This window comes from Montipora capricornis, chromosome 14 (assembly GCF_036669925.1).
Source record: "Montipora capricornis isolate CH-2021 chromosome 14, ASM3666992v2, whole genome shotgun sequence".
NCBI classification, from domain to species: domain Eukaryota; kingdom Metazoa; phylum Cnidaria; class Anthozoa; order Scleractinia; family Acroporidae; genus Montipora; species Montipora capricornis.
In genome coordinates this window covers 1,927,501-1,941,918 of record NC_090896.1, presented here as the reverse complement: position 1 = coordinate 1,941,918, position 14,418 = coordinate 1,927,501, and the positions used below count along the sequence as shown (strand labels likewise).

Sequence of the window (14,418 nt, the reverse complement as noted above, 5' to 3'; positions counted from 1 at the left end):
TTTTTACTGATATTCAATTGACCTTATCAGCCCGGTTGAATTAAATTTTATTACTTCAATTTCCAACATACTATTTTGCTTATGGCAAGCTTCTAGTGAACTCTGGGTAGTTCCAATTCTTTGTGCACGGGGGCTAACGGCCCATCTGTTTCTTTAGATGACAATTTTGTCTCTTTTCCTCCACAAAGGACTGGAACGGCCCAGCATTAACTGGGAACTTACTCTTTGTAAAATGCAAAACACTGTTGGAAAAAGGCATTGCTTTTCAAAATATTGGCTTTTATAATGTTTATTTATTTCTTTATTTATATATTTCTTTATTCATAAATTTTGCCACTAGGCAGGGTATCTCCACAGAGCAAAGCTCCACTACGGAGACCCGAGTACATATACACATAACGTTACAAGCTGGAAATTAATAACATAAGTGACTACTAAGAGAACTGATTTGGCGACACAAACGGCACTTAACACAATTAGTTTTAAAAAAAAATCAGCCTTTCCCATTTTTTTGTTTTATTCGAATGCAAGTCTTTGCCCCTGGAAAGCTTGGGACGGGCCCTTGTTGCTTTTCCTTGAATTGACGAATATAGATTTAATTGGATAATTTTTTGTGCGCGTCCTTTCAAACGGACGCCGCGCTCACCTCTCTTCCGCTCAATACTGAATGCAACGGCCTTCTGCTGCTTTTGGAATTTACTTAGTCGTAGCGGAGATCCATTTTTATAGAGTGTTTTCACTCACGTGATCGGTAAACTTGTTTTTCCACCAAAACAAAAGAAAAGATTTGCATGATAATAGAGCTCAATTCCCGGAGGATTAGTTGGGGACACCAACATGGTCGCGGTTCCTTTGTTCAGGGACACCAACATGGCCGCCGTGACGTCACGTGAAAACACTCTATAAGCGTTTGTGACCAACATGGTTTTTAATTTCTAAGGCTGCGGAGAATAGCCAGAAGTTCATGATTCGTCGATTTCCTGTTTTGGAACAAGTCAGTGGTCGTTATTTTGGTCGCTTACCGTGAATCAGCAGCCACTGGTGGAATGAAAGCAGTCTACACTTTCGTTATTCACATGAGCATGCCTTGTGAGTACCCATGGTTGTCTAGAGGCCCCGTGTTTAATCGAGACAGATAGCCCAGGGTTCAATAAGGAACGAATTGAATAGTCGATTTCCAATAGGAGATTTCTCTTGGGAAAACTATTTCTGATACAACAACAACTCCAGGTTCAATCAGTGTAACCAATCACTTGCGGTTGATGTGTTCGGTCATCTTTTCCGTTATGGCTGAATTTAACTACTACAGCCTGAGTGTAACTGCTTCTTTTTATAAGTATGCCGTCTTCGAAATTCGTCTTACGGTTTCGCTTTTTTTGCGGTCGTCAACTACGTTGCAGCGAGAGCTGGGGGACAGCGAAAAATAGAAACCGACGTAGTGCATCGAGATCAACCAATCACAACGCTGTAATTAGACCAATTAACCCGTCTACTACAGTGATTGGTAGCAGAGAAAAATGCATTGCATTTGAGCAGAACGCCCCCAAATACTCTGGAGATAAGCACCAGGTCTCGTCAATATTCAATGAAACAACACATCATGATGTAAGGGTGAAAACTCACAACAATTCCAAATATGGATTAAGTCCTCGCATATAACAAGGGCACCGAACGAGCAAATTAAGCCAAAAGCCTTTGACACACATTTGTAGGCTCCTTGTAACGTATAAAGCCTCTGGCCATGATAATAATTCAACAGTCTTTTCAAAACATTGTTCATCCCCTTGTAACCATAATCAACCTCTCTTTGTCTTCTGGAGAACTAGTATTAAAAAATTCAGTATCCTTTATCAGGGACGTTAAATCTGGAATTCTCTACCAGTCACAATAGTCAGCTCTCCTTCTATATCTTTTTTAATCTGAAAAACTATCTCAGTGAAAGACTATTTCTTTCTTAAGTTTTCGAGCGCACAACGCCTGCTCGTCCTGTATTTAAAGCCATGCACTTCGTCATTAAATTTTAGTCCAAGGAAGCCTACTCGCATAAGCTTTCAGCTTCTTTAGGCTTCCTTGATACTGCTTCAATATCTTATTATATTTTGTTGCTTATTCTGTAACTATAATCATCTGCATTGTACATGTATGGGTGACTAAAATAAATAAACTAAAAATAAATATAAAGACTGTATAAAGAGATGTTTTTATCACCTAGAAGAATTTGATCTGTTCGGATATCTATGCTGAAAATTTAAGTGTCGGATAATTTTGTGGAACAAGAGGCTACGGGTAGCCTACAATTTGTTCGAAGGATTTGTAAGCGACTTCGTTTAATTTAAGGAGGCTCGAAATAGTTTCTCCTTTTTTTCAAACAAATAAACGTATTTTGTTTTTAGATACAGTTAGGGTAATCATATCAAGACAAAATTTGGCTAGGGTATTAAGTAGATAAACAGATAGATCTGAGACATCCCATTTTCCTCCAAAATAACGTTACCATGGCAACTATATAAGGCATTTCTTTTAGCCATAAAATCAAGATATATTGTCTTTTTAAAAAAAACGGAACGGTGAAATCTTCTTATTCAGCGTTACCAGGTAATGTTAGAAATAATCTCTAAAATATTTAATATTCAACAAAATCTGTCGGTCAGTTTTTCAGAAGAATAAGTTTTTTTGAAATGTGTCGCTAATTTATTTTTTCACCTACAGAATTTTTTTTTAAATGAAAAAAATTCACCGTCCGGAAGCAGAGATATAAGCGAGTAAAGTTTCAAAATCAGGAAATATGAGGTTACAAGATCAGCATTTACGCATGCGTCACGCGCTCATTCGAGTCCGCGCGCGAGTGGAGCTACAGGCCAACACAAACGGATTTAAGTGACCATTAAATCGTTTGTGTAGAATTTTCGTACTTTTCGTAAATAGGAGATATATTTATATTCCAGATATATATATAGGAATTAGGAGAAAGGTGAGCGAAATTAGCGGTGTTTGTTTATTTCTGGTAACCCGGCTAAATTCGGCTAAATCATATGAGCTTCAGTGCAAAGAAATGAAAGTTAATGCGGATTACAAAAAATCTCTCCCCTATTTTTGCTCCTCTGCAATTGGGGGGTGCCACCCTTGAAGTTACCGCTGAATTTTCCGACCTTGGCTTGCTCACGAACCTCAAACTGTCTTGGAACTCTCATATAGACAAGATTTCCAGCAAGGCGAATAAAGTGCTTGGTTTAATATAGAGGAATTGCAGAGAGTTAAGAGATGTTTCAACGCTAAGAACTCTGTAATGCGCTTTGGTTAGGTCACAGCTGGAATATAGGTCTGTTGTTTGGTCGCCTTTCACTGCCAGGAATATTACTAAATTGGAAAGAGTGCAACGTAGCGCCACAAAGTTTATTCTAAAAACTGGAGATGACTATCAAGTTCATATCTCTAAGCTTAATCTACTGTCTCGAGAACATAGACGATTTCTTTTTGATGTACTCTTTTTTTATAAAGTTTTGAATGGATACATTAATATCTGCTCTGATACTGCTAGGTATCCCCTAAGAGAAAAAGACAGCCTCACTTTAAAGGAGAACTATGCTAGAACGAACACTTTTAAATTTAGTTTTTTTAATCGTATCGTAGACATGTGGAATTCGTTTCCATTTCGAGTTAGATCAGCTTCAAGCATCTCAAGTTTCAAGCGTGGTGTGATAAATTTCTTAGCAAACACCAACTGAATAAGTTGATTATTTGAGAACTGACATGGTATATTTTAGTAGATCTATTTTATCCTTGTGTTTTTTTTATGTTTAATATTTGGATTTATATATTTGGATATTGGTACTTTTTAATGGCTAGGTGGTCTGTCTTAGTATGGGGTCTTTGACTCTTTTACGGACTATCCTTATGGCATTTTTCTTTTTTTGTGTGTTTTTGTATTTTGTAATGCCATTAAATTGTAATAAACAAATAAAGAAATAAATAAATAGACCCATTTGAATCATGAGCTGACGCGAGCAGCTGAAAACCCTTTCGAGCCTCCTTACACGACACGATTTATGGTAGAGTCGTAGTGTCGCCTTGTAACATGCGAAAGTTAAAAACAGAAATCGTGCTATCTAAACTACCCTTAAAGGAGTATAAGAGTTTTCTTGATTATTTTATTTATACACTACATGACCAAAGAAACGAAACTGTCAAAGGAACGCGCGATCTTTGTGGAGAATGGCTTTTGTCCGTTGCGTTTGTAATCGGCTCGACCTGCGTCTTGGTTATCTTTTTTTCGTTTTTTGAAAGTATTACAAAATATTACAAAGGTGGTGGAGTGTCGTTGAAATAAAAGCGCAGTTCACCAGTAGGAAAACTACGGCGAACAGTTCATTTCATTCACAGATGAAAGTGGAGCCAGTCAGTGAGGAAGTCGACGTGGATAGAAACAGGGCATCGCGCATAATCACATTATCACTTGCACAGCAGAAAATTAAATTAATCACCTATGATACCGCGCGGAGAAACCTTGGGACGAGCGTCTGAGATCAAGCGAATTCTGCTGTTATTGAGCCTTCATAGCAGCGGAGCAGTTTCTGCGTCACTCCACATTGAAAGATAAAGTGAAGGCATCGTTTTATGCGCAAGGTAGGCTTATAGAGATTTTATTCCAAAGTTTAGTCTCCCTTTTATTGAAGTAAGATGATGAATTTTAGGCGTTTAGCGTTGTTACTTGTCAGTGTCCTCAAGAAATCAGTTCATCTTATACCAACTTTATGTAAACATTTTAGTATCAGTGATGCAATTGTCGACTCGTTACTTCCCCTGGTCTTCCAATTAACAGTTTTTCAATCATGAAACAAAAGAGCTGTTAAGAGGTCCTTTTTTCTAATCGTTTCAGCTAAGATACAAAGCAAGAATATGGCCTTTTATATTACCCTATTTTTATGTGTAGTTAGTGCTTCGGTGTTTAGCAACCACATAGTTCTTTCATGGAATGTGTTGACAAACAAGACGAGCTTTAACGCTTTTGGAAGCAATGAACAACGACGACTTTGATAAGGCCGTCAAAGACGTAAAAGTAACGAAATATTTGAACGATTTCGTTCACAATCACCTTAAAAGTGGTCATCAAGGAATCGTCCCTAAATCCAAATTTCAAGACGTTATTAATCTTGAATTGAGTCAACTATTGTCAGTTATATTTGGGTCTGGTTCACTTTGTTCAAGTATACATAAAGTGCGTTATAGTCGTTGTACTTGGTTGACTAAGGACGGTTTCAATTTGATTGAACTGATCGGCCAGACCGGGCATTTGAAAGGACTAACTCTTGAACGCCTTCAAATTCGCACGCTTCGAGGATGACATATACTCCTCCAGAAGGATGCGGGGGATTATCATGAAAGTTTTCCTTCAAATTGTTGCATGATTTCCTTTCAAAACTGACGGGTTTGGCTGGCCAGCTCGGAAAGCGCACTTAGTCATTTCCCTGTTTTTTAAAACGAGCGTTTTTTCCTTTTTCATTTTTTTTTTTTTAATGGCAGTGAATATTGGGGAAATAAATCACAAATAAATAAACTATGGCCGTTACTTTGAGATCGACAACGTTATCATAAAATAGCAGTATGATAAACGAAACTAGAGACAGCATACAAAAAGAAGCTTCTCATGGTGAGAATAAAGAAAGGAGGATAAAAAATAAGAATAAGTATATGAGGATATTTTTCCCGGACGTGTTTAAAATTGGTCTGTCCCCGAAAGCAAGTCCAATGGTATCGAAATAGTAGTGATATCTTTCACTTTATTTACACTGCGATTAAAAAGACTAAACTTATATTGGTCCATGATTTCTATGACAACTTTTTTCCAGAAAAGCATCTCTTAATATTCTACCTACCTTAGATTTAAGGTGATTCCTCAGAAAAAAAATAGTCGAACGAAATTTCTTGAAACTTTCCCTGAATGTTCCCTACTAATCCCTACAATAAAAAAGATAAGTCACCGTGCTTGCTTAATTAAGAGATATAATGGGCCAATCGTACCCCATTGATGCCTGTACTGATACTAATCAAGCGCGTTATTTCATCGGCTCAGGGTACATTTTGCCTTAGCTAAACGAGAGGGTTTTTAAAGTAAGATTGAAAAAACACCTGATAGCTAGAAAGTCTAGGGTATATGGAACACTATCTTATATAGTTTATAGAAAAATCCTTCAAATTAAAACGACGTCGACTCAAAACGTTTCTAGAGTCGTTGTTTTGAAGACCATAATTTACATTCGAATAAGATTAGATTTAGTTAAACATCTAATGATAAAAAAGAGCGAAAGAAACTTTCGAGTCATCGAATGGAGTCATCGATGGAGTCATCGAAACGTTGTGTAAAGTTTCTTTCGCTCTTTTTTATCATTACATAATTTACATCCCTGGGTAAGGGGCTTTGTGTACGTTTTTAGCTGTATCTTTTTTTCCTTCCTATAAATTTTTAAATTATTTTTATTTAAAGAGGATGATTTGTACACAAAAATTATGCAATAAAAAATATAGGTCACCGTGCTCGTTTAAGGTCGTTGAACACAGTTTTTGATACCTATGTTTCATTTACCTTTTTCTCTAAAACCCTTGATCCTTTGGTCGCCAAAAATGGTAGCACGAACAACACGAACTTCGGTTTTTTTATAGTTAAGCTGAGGTATATACTGTTGCCATGGCAACATGATAACTATAAAGAAGCCTTTAAAACCGGTTTTGTTTATTTGCCGAAAATCTGGTCGTTAGATTTTCTTTATAATTTGCATGCAACAAGCTTGTGACGATGCTCACAAGTTAACACTATTTTAATTTAATTTGACAGAGAGATCTTTAATTATCCCTTGTTGAAGGTTCACTGGAATATCTAGAATTTCCTCTGTTAAGATTCAGACTTTTCTCAATACTCCAATTACTTGTTTCTTAAAGTATTTTCGTGCCAAATTTCGTTAAATTCTAACGAGTGGTTCTCGAGAAATTGGCGTATTTCCGAGAAAGCTATTCTGCATTCAATCGCATTTTTTTAACTTACTACGCATGCGCTGCATTTAGCTGGGTTCTCTCTATAACAAAGAAAAATCTGCGAATTGCGGAGTGCTTTGCATCATTGCCTTTTCTAACATACATTCCTCATTAAAGACTAATACCATCAAAACAGGAAAAACAGTACAGATAGCGGGAGCATTGAGCAAATAAAATGAGTGCTAAATTGAAGCCATGTTGTGTTGGCAAGAGCACGCGCGAAAAGTGTGATCGGGCACCTTAAGAGTAAAACACCATCGTACCTGTCTATCTCTATCGTCGTAGATCGAAACAAAATTCGCCGTGTTCTCGGAATGCGCGCGCTTATTCGCAAAGAATTATGGGTCATTCACAACTTCGCTCACGTGATTTGAAAACTGTTTCAACGTGTATGATCGACTTACGCCATTTTTACAATGTTGCAAATTTGACCAATTTATAAATATTGACACAACATATGCGCAGGACAGGATGCGCAGTGCAATACTGAGGAATCACCTTAAGTCTCGTAAATATTCCAAGAAAAGAAAAATACGGTATTTCGTCTGCCTGTGAAGAGTGGACTGACACGAACATTAACTACTTAACAGATCATGTTCTTGGGCTGCCGTTTAGTGTTAATTACGCTGATGCTAAGGTATTCAAGTTGTGTTAAAACTGGAGACAGCAAAGTGGGAGCACCCCGAGGGAGTAATTGCTGAAAACCCGGCGTTCCCGAGGGACTCGGGTTGGGGGTAGAATGAGGTCAGGTTTAGGGTTCTCCCACCGCAGAGAGAGGGCTTACTGGCAGGCAAAAAAGTGGCTAAATGAGTGAGTGACTGAGCTAGTGCGCTTTTAACTTGTAAATGCGTAAACTGTGGTTACGTGGCTAAGTTTCCATTGTACTTTTATCTCTTGCATGGATCAGTGACGATCTTTACTATCCCTATGGGATGCCTCACCTTTTTTAACTTTCCGGCTTAGAACGTACGAGGTATACATGTACCCTTAGTGCAACCTGGTACATATGACTGCAATTATAAAGTCGATGAACTTCGACTTGCTAAGGCAAGATGTTGCGGTATTTTTCTTTCATATCGGAAGCATATGACCAAGGGCGTGCAAAGTCGGTATCTTTAAATGGTTTTTCCACACGTCAAGTTATTTTATAAGTTTTGGATAACTACCTTTCCAGCCAATCAGAAACCTTGCATAACCAATATTACCCTTGGGATGGAGGACGGTGATTCGACGTGCGTCGAGACGAATCTTGAGCAGCTTTACACGAACGCGGTTTCACATCGATACGGTTTTATGACTTCGAAACCACATCAAAATCGATGGGGTTTGAAAGTGTGTACACGGATTCGTTTTCGCCAGAAAATCGAAGTCGTAATGGCACTTCGTGCTAAATTTACCTTTTTTAATCGAACAATGCAAATTTCGCGTCAAAATAGTAACAGTATTCAAATCGACCGTTTCGCTGTTCACACGACAGATGAAACCGCACCGTTTTGAAAACGCTCCACTTTTGGGAGCGTTTTCAAATCGATCCGGTTTCGGCAACGGTTTCGATCGGTGTCGTGTAAGGCAGCGTTTACACGAACACGGTTTCATTTGAGACCGCTTTGTGTTCGATGCGGTTACACCTTCTGTTTACACGACACCGATCGAGACTGTCGCCGAAACCGTGTCGATTTGAAACCTCTGCCAAAAGTGGAGCGTTTTCAAAACGATGCGGTTTCATCTGTCGTGTAAACAGCGAAACCGCATCGATTTGAATACGGTTTCCATTTTGGCGCGAAATTTGCATTGTTCAATTCAAAATAGTGAAATTAGCACGTAGTGCAGCGCTCGCTTATACCATCACGACTCGGAATTTCTGGCTAAAACAGATCCATGTAAACACCTCCAAACCTCATCGATTTTGACGCAGTTTCGAAGTCATGAAACCGTGTCAATGTGAACCGCGTTCGTGTAAACGCTGCCTTATTGAGAATTCACCTAAGATAAATTTGGTCTGTGAAAATGCCGAAAAAAATCCCAGGGACCCCACAGAAGGAAGGGCTGCGGGGTTTTAGCCCCGCCCCCTACTTTTGCGCCGTAAGAAATAGGACAGTTAAGTGGCCAAAAATTGCCGCCGAAAGAATTTTATTACTTTGCAACTAAAAGATGTGTAGCGATCTTTAAGGCCGTCAGTTCCCAGGATAACTCTACAGGGCTGCAGTTTATGCAGGAGGGATTATTTTTACGCTGATGATTTTAATATTGGGATGTTAACTGCTCAGCTGGAAATTATGAAAGTGTTACTGAAGGAAGGCTATTTTTTAGTTAAAAGCAATGAGTTGCTTGCTCAGAAAAGGAACTATAGTGCAGCTAGTAAAAGGTCCTTTTCCACTGCCTGAAGAGTGAAAACGTCATGCCTTCGCTCAACACGGAAGCATGAGCGATTTAGCAACCTATTCTTAAGGGACTTTGCGTTTCTGTAGGCTGTCCGCCTAGTGATCTATCACTGAATTTCAGTGACAACAGTAAGTATAGAAAAAAAAGCTTTTCGCCCAAAGGTATCTCATTAATTGTTGAAATTACAGCGAAAATTGCTTAAATTATGCGCCGATGGAGACAATTACGCGCTTAACTACTTACGTCTTAACATCACTGAACCAAATCTTGTTTTAACTGAGCCTGGACTTCGTCCATTTTAAAGATTCTCTACCCCTGTCCTTTGCCAGGTGGGCTTGGATGTCTCTCTTTCCTTTTCCGACAGTGTCGGTATCCTGTCAATGGCGACATCTTAGGGTGCGTTCCTTTGGGATAATCCGGAAAAGAATCACTGATCCAAGATTGCTTGGATCACAGTGCATCAAAGGAACCGATGAATCCACTCTGGGAAAGGATTTTTCAGTTTATTTGATCCACCATGATCCAAGTGATCGTGGATTAGTGAACATTTTTCGGATCATCCCAAAGGAACGCACCTTACCAAGCCTCGATCACGAACATGTTTAAACTCATTCCATTCGTGTTTTTGAAGGAAGGGCTTTTTCTCGCGTCTTTCTTGAATGGTATTCTAAACAGAAGGATACAGCTGCATGAACATTTTTATGCCATCCGCTCAGCAGCCTCATTATATTAATTGTCTCCACAACCAACGTCAATTATTTGATTAAACAATGACACCACGAAAAGCGGACGTGTCCAGCCATGTGCACATGCGCAAATGCTTATAAATGTCTAGGTGCATTACGAGAACGCGTGATTGCTTATCAAAGTTAGAGACGACACTTAAGCGTAAAGGAGCGTCCAGATGTGTCCAGGTAAATTTAACCGATAAAAAATAGCCCAGGTAAAACTCGAGTACAAATTCGTCGTGACGTTCTCAATATGTTTATCAGTGGAGTATTTTGAGTCGAAAACGAAAGTGCAGTGACCTTTAATGTTATTTACAAGCTTCGGTGAAATGCTCACCTCACGTGTTTGTTGAAGCGTACCAACAGCGAGCTCTCAATTTCGGAGATGTTTAGCGCCAGAAACTTCATTTCTCGAACAACAAGGGTTGAATTCTTATAACTCTCTTTTTCAACTATGTATGTATGTTGTAAAGGTTGAATGTTAGGTCCAGCTGTGTTTGGTCATGAAATTATCAGTGTCGAGGAACCCGTTCTCCGGCGGCTCTAACTCTTCGACACGGTGATTAAATGAGGAAAATATGATAGATAATCCTTCTATGTTTAATTTATGATTTCTTCCGCTATATCCTGAATCTTCTCTATTTTATATTTGCTTGGTTTGGTCGAAACACTTTTTTTATCTGGCATGCCATGAAAACAAATGGACCGGAGTGTTATGACCGGATATAACTGGAAAAGCTGCTACGAAGGCAACAAAATATTGCTTAATGTTTGCATTACTGAAAGAGCATTTCTATCTGATTTCCATATTTGTCTTTGTGTAGATCACATTTGATTCGAGCAAAATGCACAAGATAGACCAGAAAAACGCAAAGTATGCAGATGACAGCTCAGTCCTGCCATTACCCACGTGGAAATTTACATTCGAAGATTTGAATTTTTCGCTGTATGGTTATTTCACTTCGAATGATGAAGATCTTGCAGTAAATCAGCGTTTTCAAGGTAATGTTTGGCTTGCTTTTTCCAGGAATTTTTTAAACTTGGTTTTGTTTATTTACTCCTTTGATGATATATCAGCTCTTAGAAATTTTGTTTAAAAAATGCTCTTCTTGTGGTTATATTACAAGCAAAAGGTTTTGTCGAGTAAGTATCTGGATTTTCATTGTTGTTTATGTTGTAATTACTGCTATGTTTTCTACGCTTTTCTTAGCGAAAAACAATGGTTAATGAAGGTGCTAGAAAATAAAAAATGTGACAAAGGAAAGCTCCGAAGCGAACAATTCTAATGAACGTTGTTCCATGGAAATTTCTGACGTATTTCTACTCCCTCGGGAAACGTCGTTCATAAAAAGCTTGAAGGCTTTTTTCGATGTTAGTCTTTGTTAAGAACATTCTTTTCTAAAAATGCTTGTTGCTAAGGAGCAAAGAAAGAGCTTTATGACTTGGCAAAACTTTTGTAAATTTATAGAAATATAAAGAGAGCTTTTTAGGTAACTTGTTCTTGAACGTGGAATTTTCAGTTGACACTGAACGGTCGGAGTTTTTTTTGCGATTTGAGCCTGGAAATGTTCTTAAGGAGTTATTTATAACTTAAAAATCAGGGGAACCCAACGAGAATATAGTTCAAAAACACTTAAACATAGCATTGTTAAACATATTTTAGTATTTAATCGGTAGGTATAGGCATATTTTTATCCCCTAAAAATTCTTCATCTGTTCGCATTTCCTAGCTGAACGTCTAGTGATCCAAAAACTATAGGGATCAAAACTTACCTCTTCGAAAATCTCAGCCAGAAAAAAGGCCCCCCTAAAATTCTGGGTGACCTCTCTAGGGTAAATATCCGTTAAAAATGGGCAATTATACCATTTTTCAGATGTTCGAAAATCCTAGGAGAGGCAGGCAAGCAAGAAATTAATTTTACGACAAATGTTCCGAAAATTGTAGATCTCAAATCGTCCTCCGAACAGATATTTTGCGAAAATTGACGTTGGGTGCCCCCAAAAAATATGTACCGGAAAATCAGTGCGGACGTGACCAGGAAAAGTACTAACGTTATAAGCGAGTAAAATGCAAGGAATTGCATCCCAAGTTTGTGATTACAAACCGATATGATCTTCAGTGTACCATGAACAAAAAATCTCACTGGTCCTGTGAAAATCATGTGCCTAAAAATTGGGATGACGTCTCCTTTTCAGCAACACGTTTTAGTTTGAATTACCTTGATAGGTGCCACTCGTTACAAAAGACTAATGCCAGAGTAGAGTAAAGACGGTTGTTAACGGGTGTAGACAAAACGTGATGTTGGAGGCCATGGCTTACCTTGTGGTCTACTCTATGGCCTACCAGTGGTCAAATTTAAAAAAAAAAACGCAGAGCATTGCCGCAAATCTTTCAACGTTAGGACCGTTTCACCAACGATTTTCTTCTGCTGTTTTGGCGGCCACGGTTTGATCAGTATTAAACTACTGATAGATCAAGGAATCGAGAAGCAGAATGCCGGATAACCTCAACTTTGGGCAAACATCATCACGACTAGTCCGACTCAGTATTGCGTGACAGTAAGGGTTGTGGAGTGGGTTCCAGTTTCTTTTTGAAACCCCGCTTTTCTCACGCAGAAGATGTCTGCGGACGGCTCGGACGTGAGGTATGTAAAATAATACATATTTCTGTTTTAACAAGTCAGTGGCGGATCCGGCATTCTGCTTCTCGATTCCTTGTTCTATCAGTAGGTTAATACTGATCAAACCTTGGCCGCCAAAACAGCAGAAGAAACTCGTTGGTGAGACGGTCCTAACGTTGAATGATTTGCGGCAATGCTCTGCGTTTTTTTTTTTTAAATTTGATCACCCGGTAGGCCATAGAGTAGGCCACAGGGTAGGCCATGGCCTACACCCCGTTTTGTCTACATCCGTAGTTAACTACCATTGTGCGTTTGCTTTTTAGCGAAGTGTAGCACATCACTAGACGGAGACAGAATGCCGCTTTCAGTTGGTATCTCCGTCAAACGTTCTTGCCAAAAGGTTTTTATGAAAAAAAATAGAGAAAATAGTCTTTTCAGGAATAGAGAAAGACAAATATTTTTTGATGGGCAAGTTTCATACTTGTGGCACACTTAACTTTTAAGAAGTTGAGGCCAAGATTCAAACTGCATCGCTCAGATTAAGTGAAAGTACAGCTCTTCTGTGATGTCTAGTGTTAAGAGAAATTTAATATCAAGTAAAAAGGCGATAGTTTTTGGTTCAGATTTTCCTTTAATTCTTCTTTTTGTGTAGTTCATTTATGCGTTCATAGTTTAAAACGAGTGGAAGGTTAAGATTACGAGAAGTTCGAAAGATAATCTTGCCAAAAATGGAGCTTAATTTTTACGCAACGACGACGCAGATGAAGACATGAATGAAAAGAAAACAACAGTCCTTTAATGAGCAAAGACAATCGCTTTGCACTCTTGGAACATGCGTTTTAAATTTCGTCACATCTTTGCCGTTCTGGTCCTGAAAACGAGGTCAGATGATCAACTGGAAGGGACGAGAGACCACGGCTAAATTTTGTTTTTCCCTATTGACGCAAGCAAAAGCACGCGCAAGCATAACAGCGCTTATTTCTCCGTGAAAACGGGGTTGACGCATGCGTAAGGACAAGCGCAAGGATCAGAATTCCTTGTGCTTGCGCTTGTACTTGCGTTCGCTTGCGTTGTGTAAAAAAGAAACACGGCATAAGCACAAAATACGTCTGGCCCGTGTCGTGCCAATTAAAGCACTCCTTCCAGACTCAACACGTCAGAGCATTTGAACAAAATCCTTCTGCATAACAAGTGATCAAATTTCCTGGAATAGAATTGGTATGAACGATGTGGATGTTATGAGAGATGATTGAAACTTATCAGGAAAGTTCGTACAGGCTTTCCATCCCGAACGAGTTGGAATGATCGCAAAATGACGGGAACAACGCATGTTTATTTCTTAGTTGACGTTCTCTGAAGACAGGTTTTCACTAGCGACGCAAGCACAAGCGCAAAAAAAGGAAAAAAAATCTGACCCTTTTGCTGGTGTATATGCTTGCGGCGAGGCCGTTTTCACGGTGAAATGAGAGCTGTTGTACTTGTGCTTGTTGATGCAATTGCGTCGCGAGTGGAAACCAGGCTTAAAGCCGTTGTCGTCGTCCACGCCGCGCTTGAATAGCTGTGAGAACGTCTTCTGAAAATGATGAAAATTCGTGTTATTGTAATCATTCGTGATTATTTCAACTTGCTCAGGATTTAAATAGTGTAGCAAACATTTCTGG

At 38.9% G+C, this 14,418-nt stretch overlaps 1 protein-coding gene across 4 annotated transcripts in view; it reads left to right on the top strand.

Annotated features, from left to right (window-relative positions):
• The first annotated feature begins 38 nt into the window (after positions 1 to 38).
• Positions 39 to 14,418, top strand: part of LOC138033305 (PR domain zinc finger protein 14-like) — a 21,722-nt gene continuing 7,342 nt past the window's right edge. Inside the window, exons 1-2 of one of the 4 annotated variants that reach the window (XM_068881063.1) lie at positions 39 to 1,089; positions 10,961 to 11,138. In XM_068881063.1, coding sequence (XP_068737164.1) covers positions 10,982 to 11,138 — 157 coding nt within the window. In that variant the 5' untranslated portion in view covers positions 39 to 1,089; positions 10,961 to 10,981. Of the gene's footprint in view, positions 4,624 to 9,036; positions 9,537 to 9,976; positions 10,323 to 10,960; positions 11,139 to 14,418 lie in introns of those variants that run through there. The other 3 variants (XM_068881062.1, XM_068881064.1, XM_068881061.1) reach the window with 3 other exon arrangements.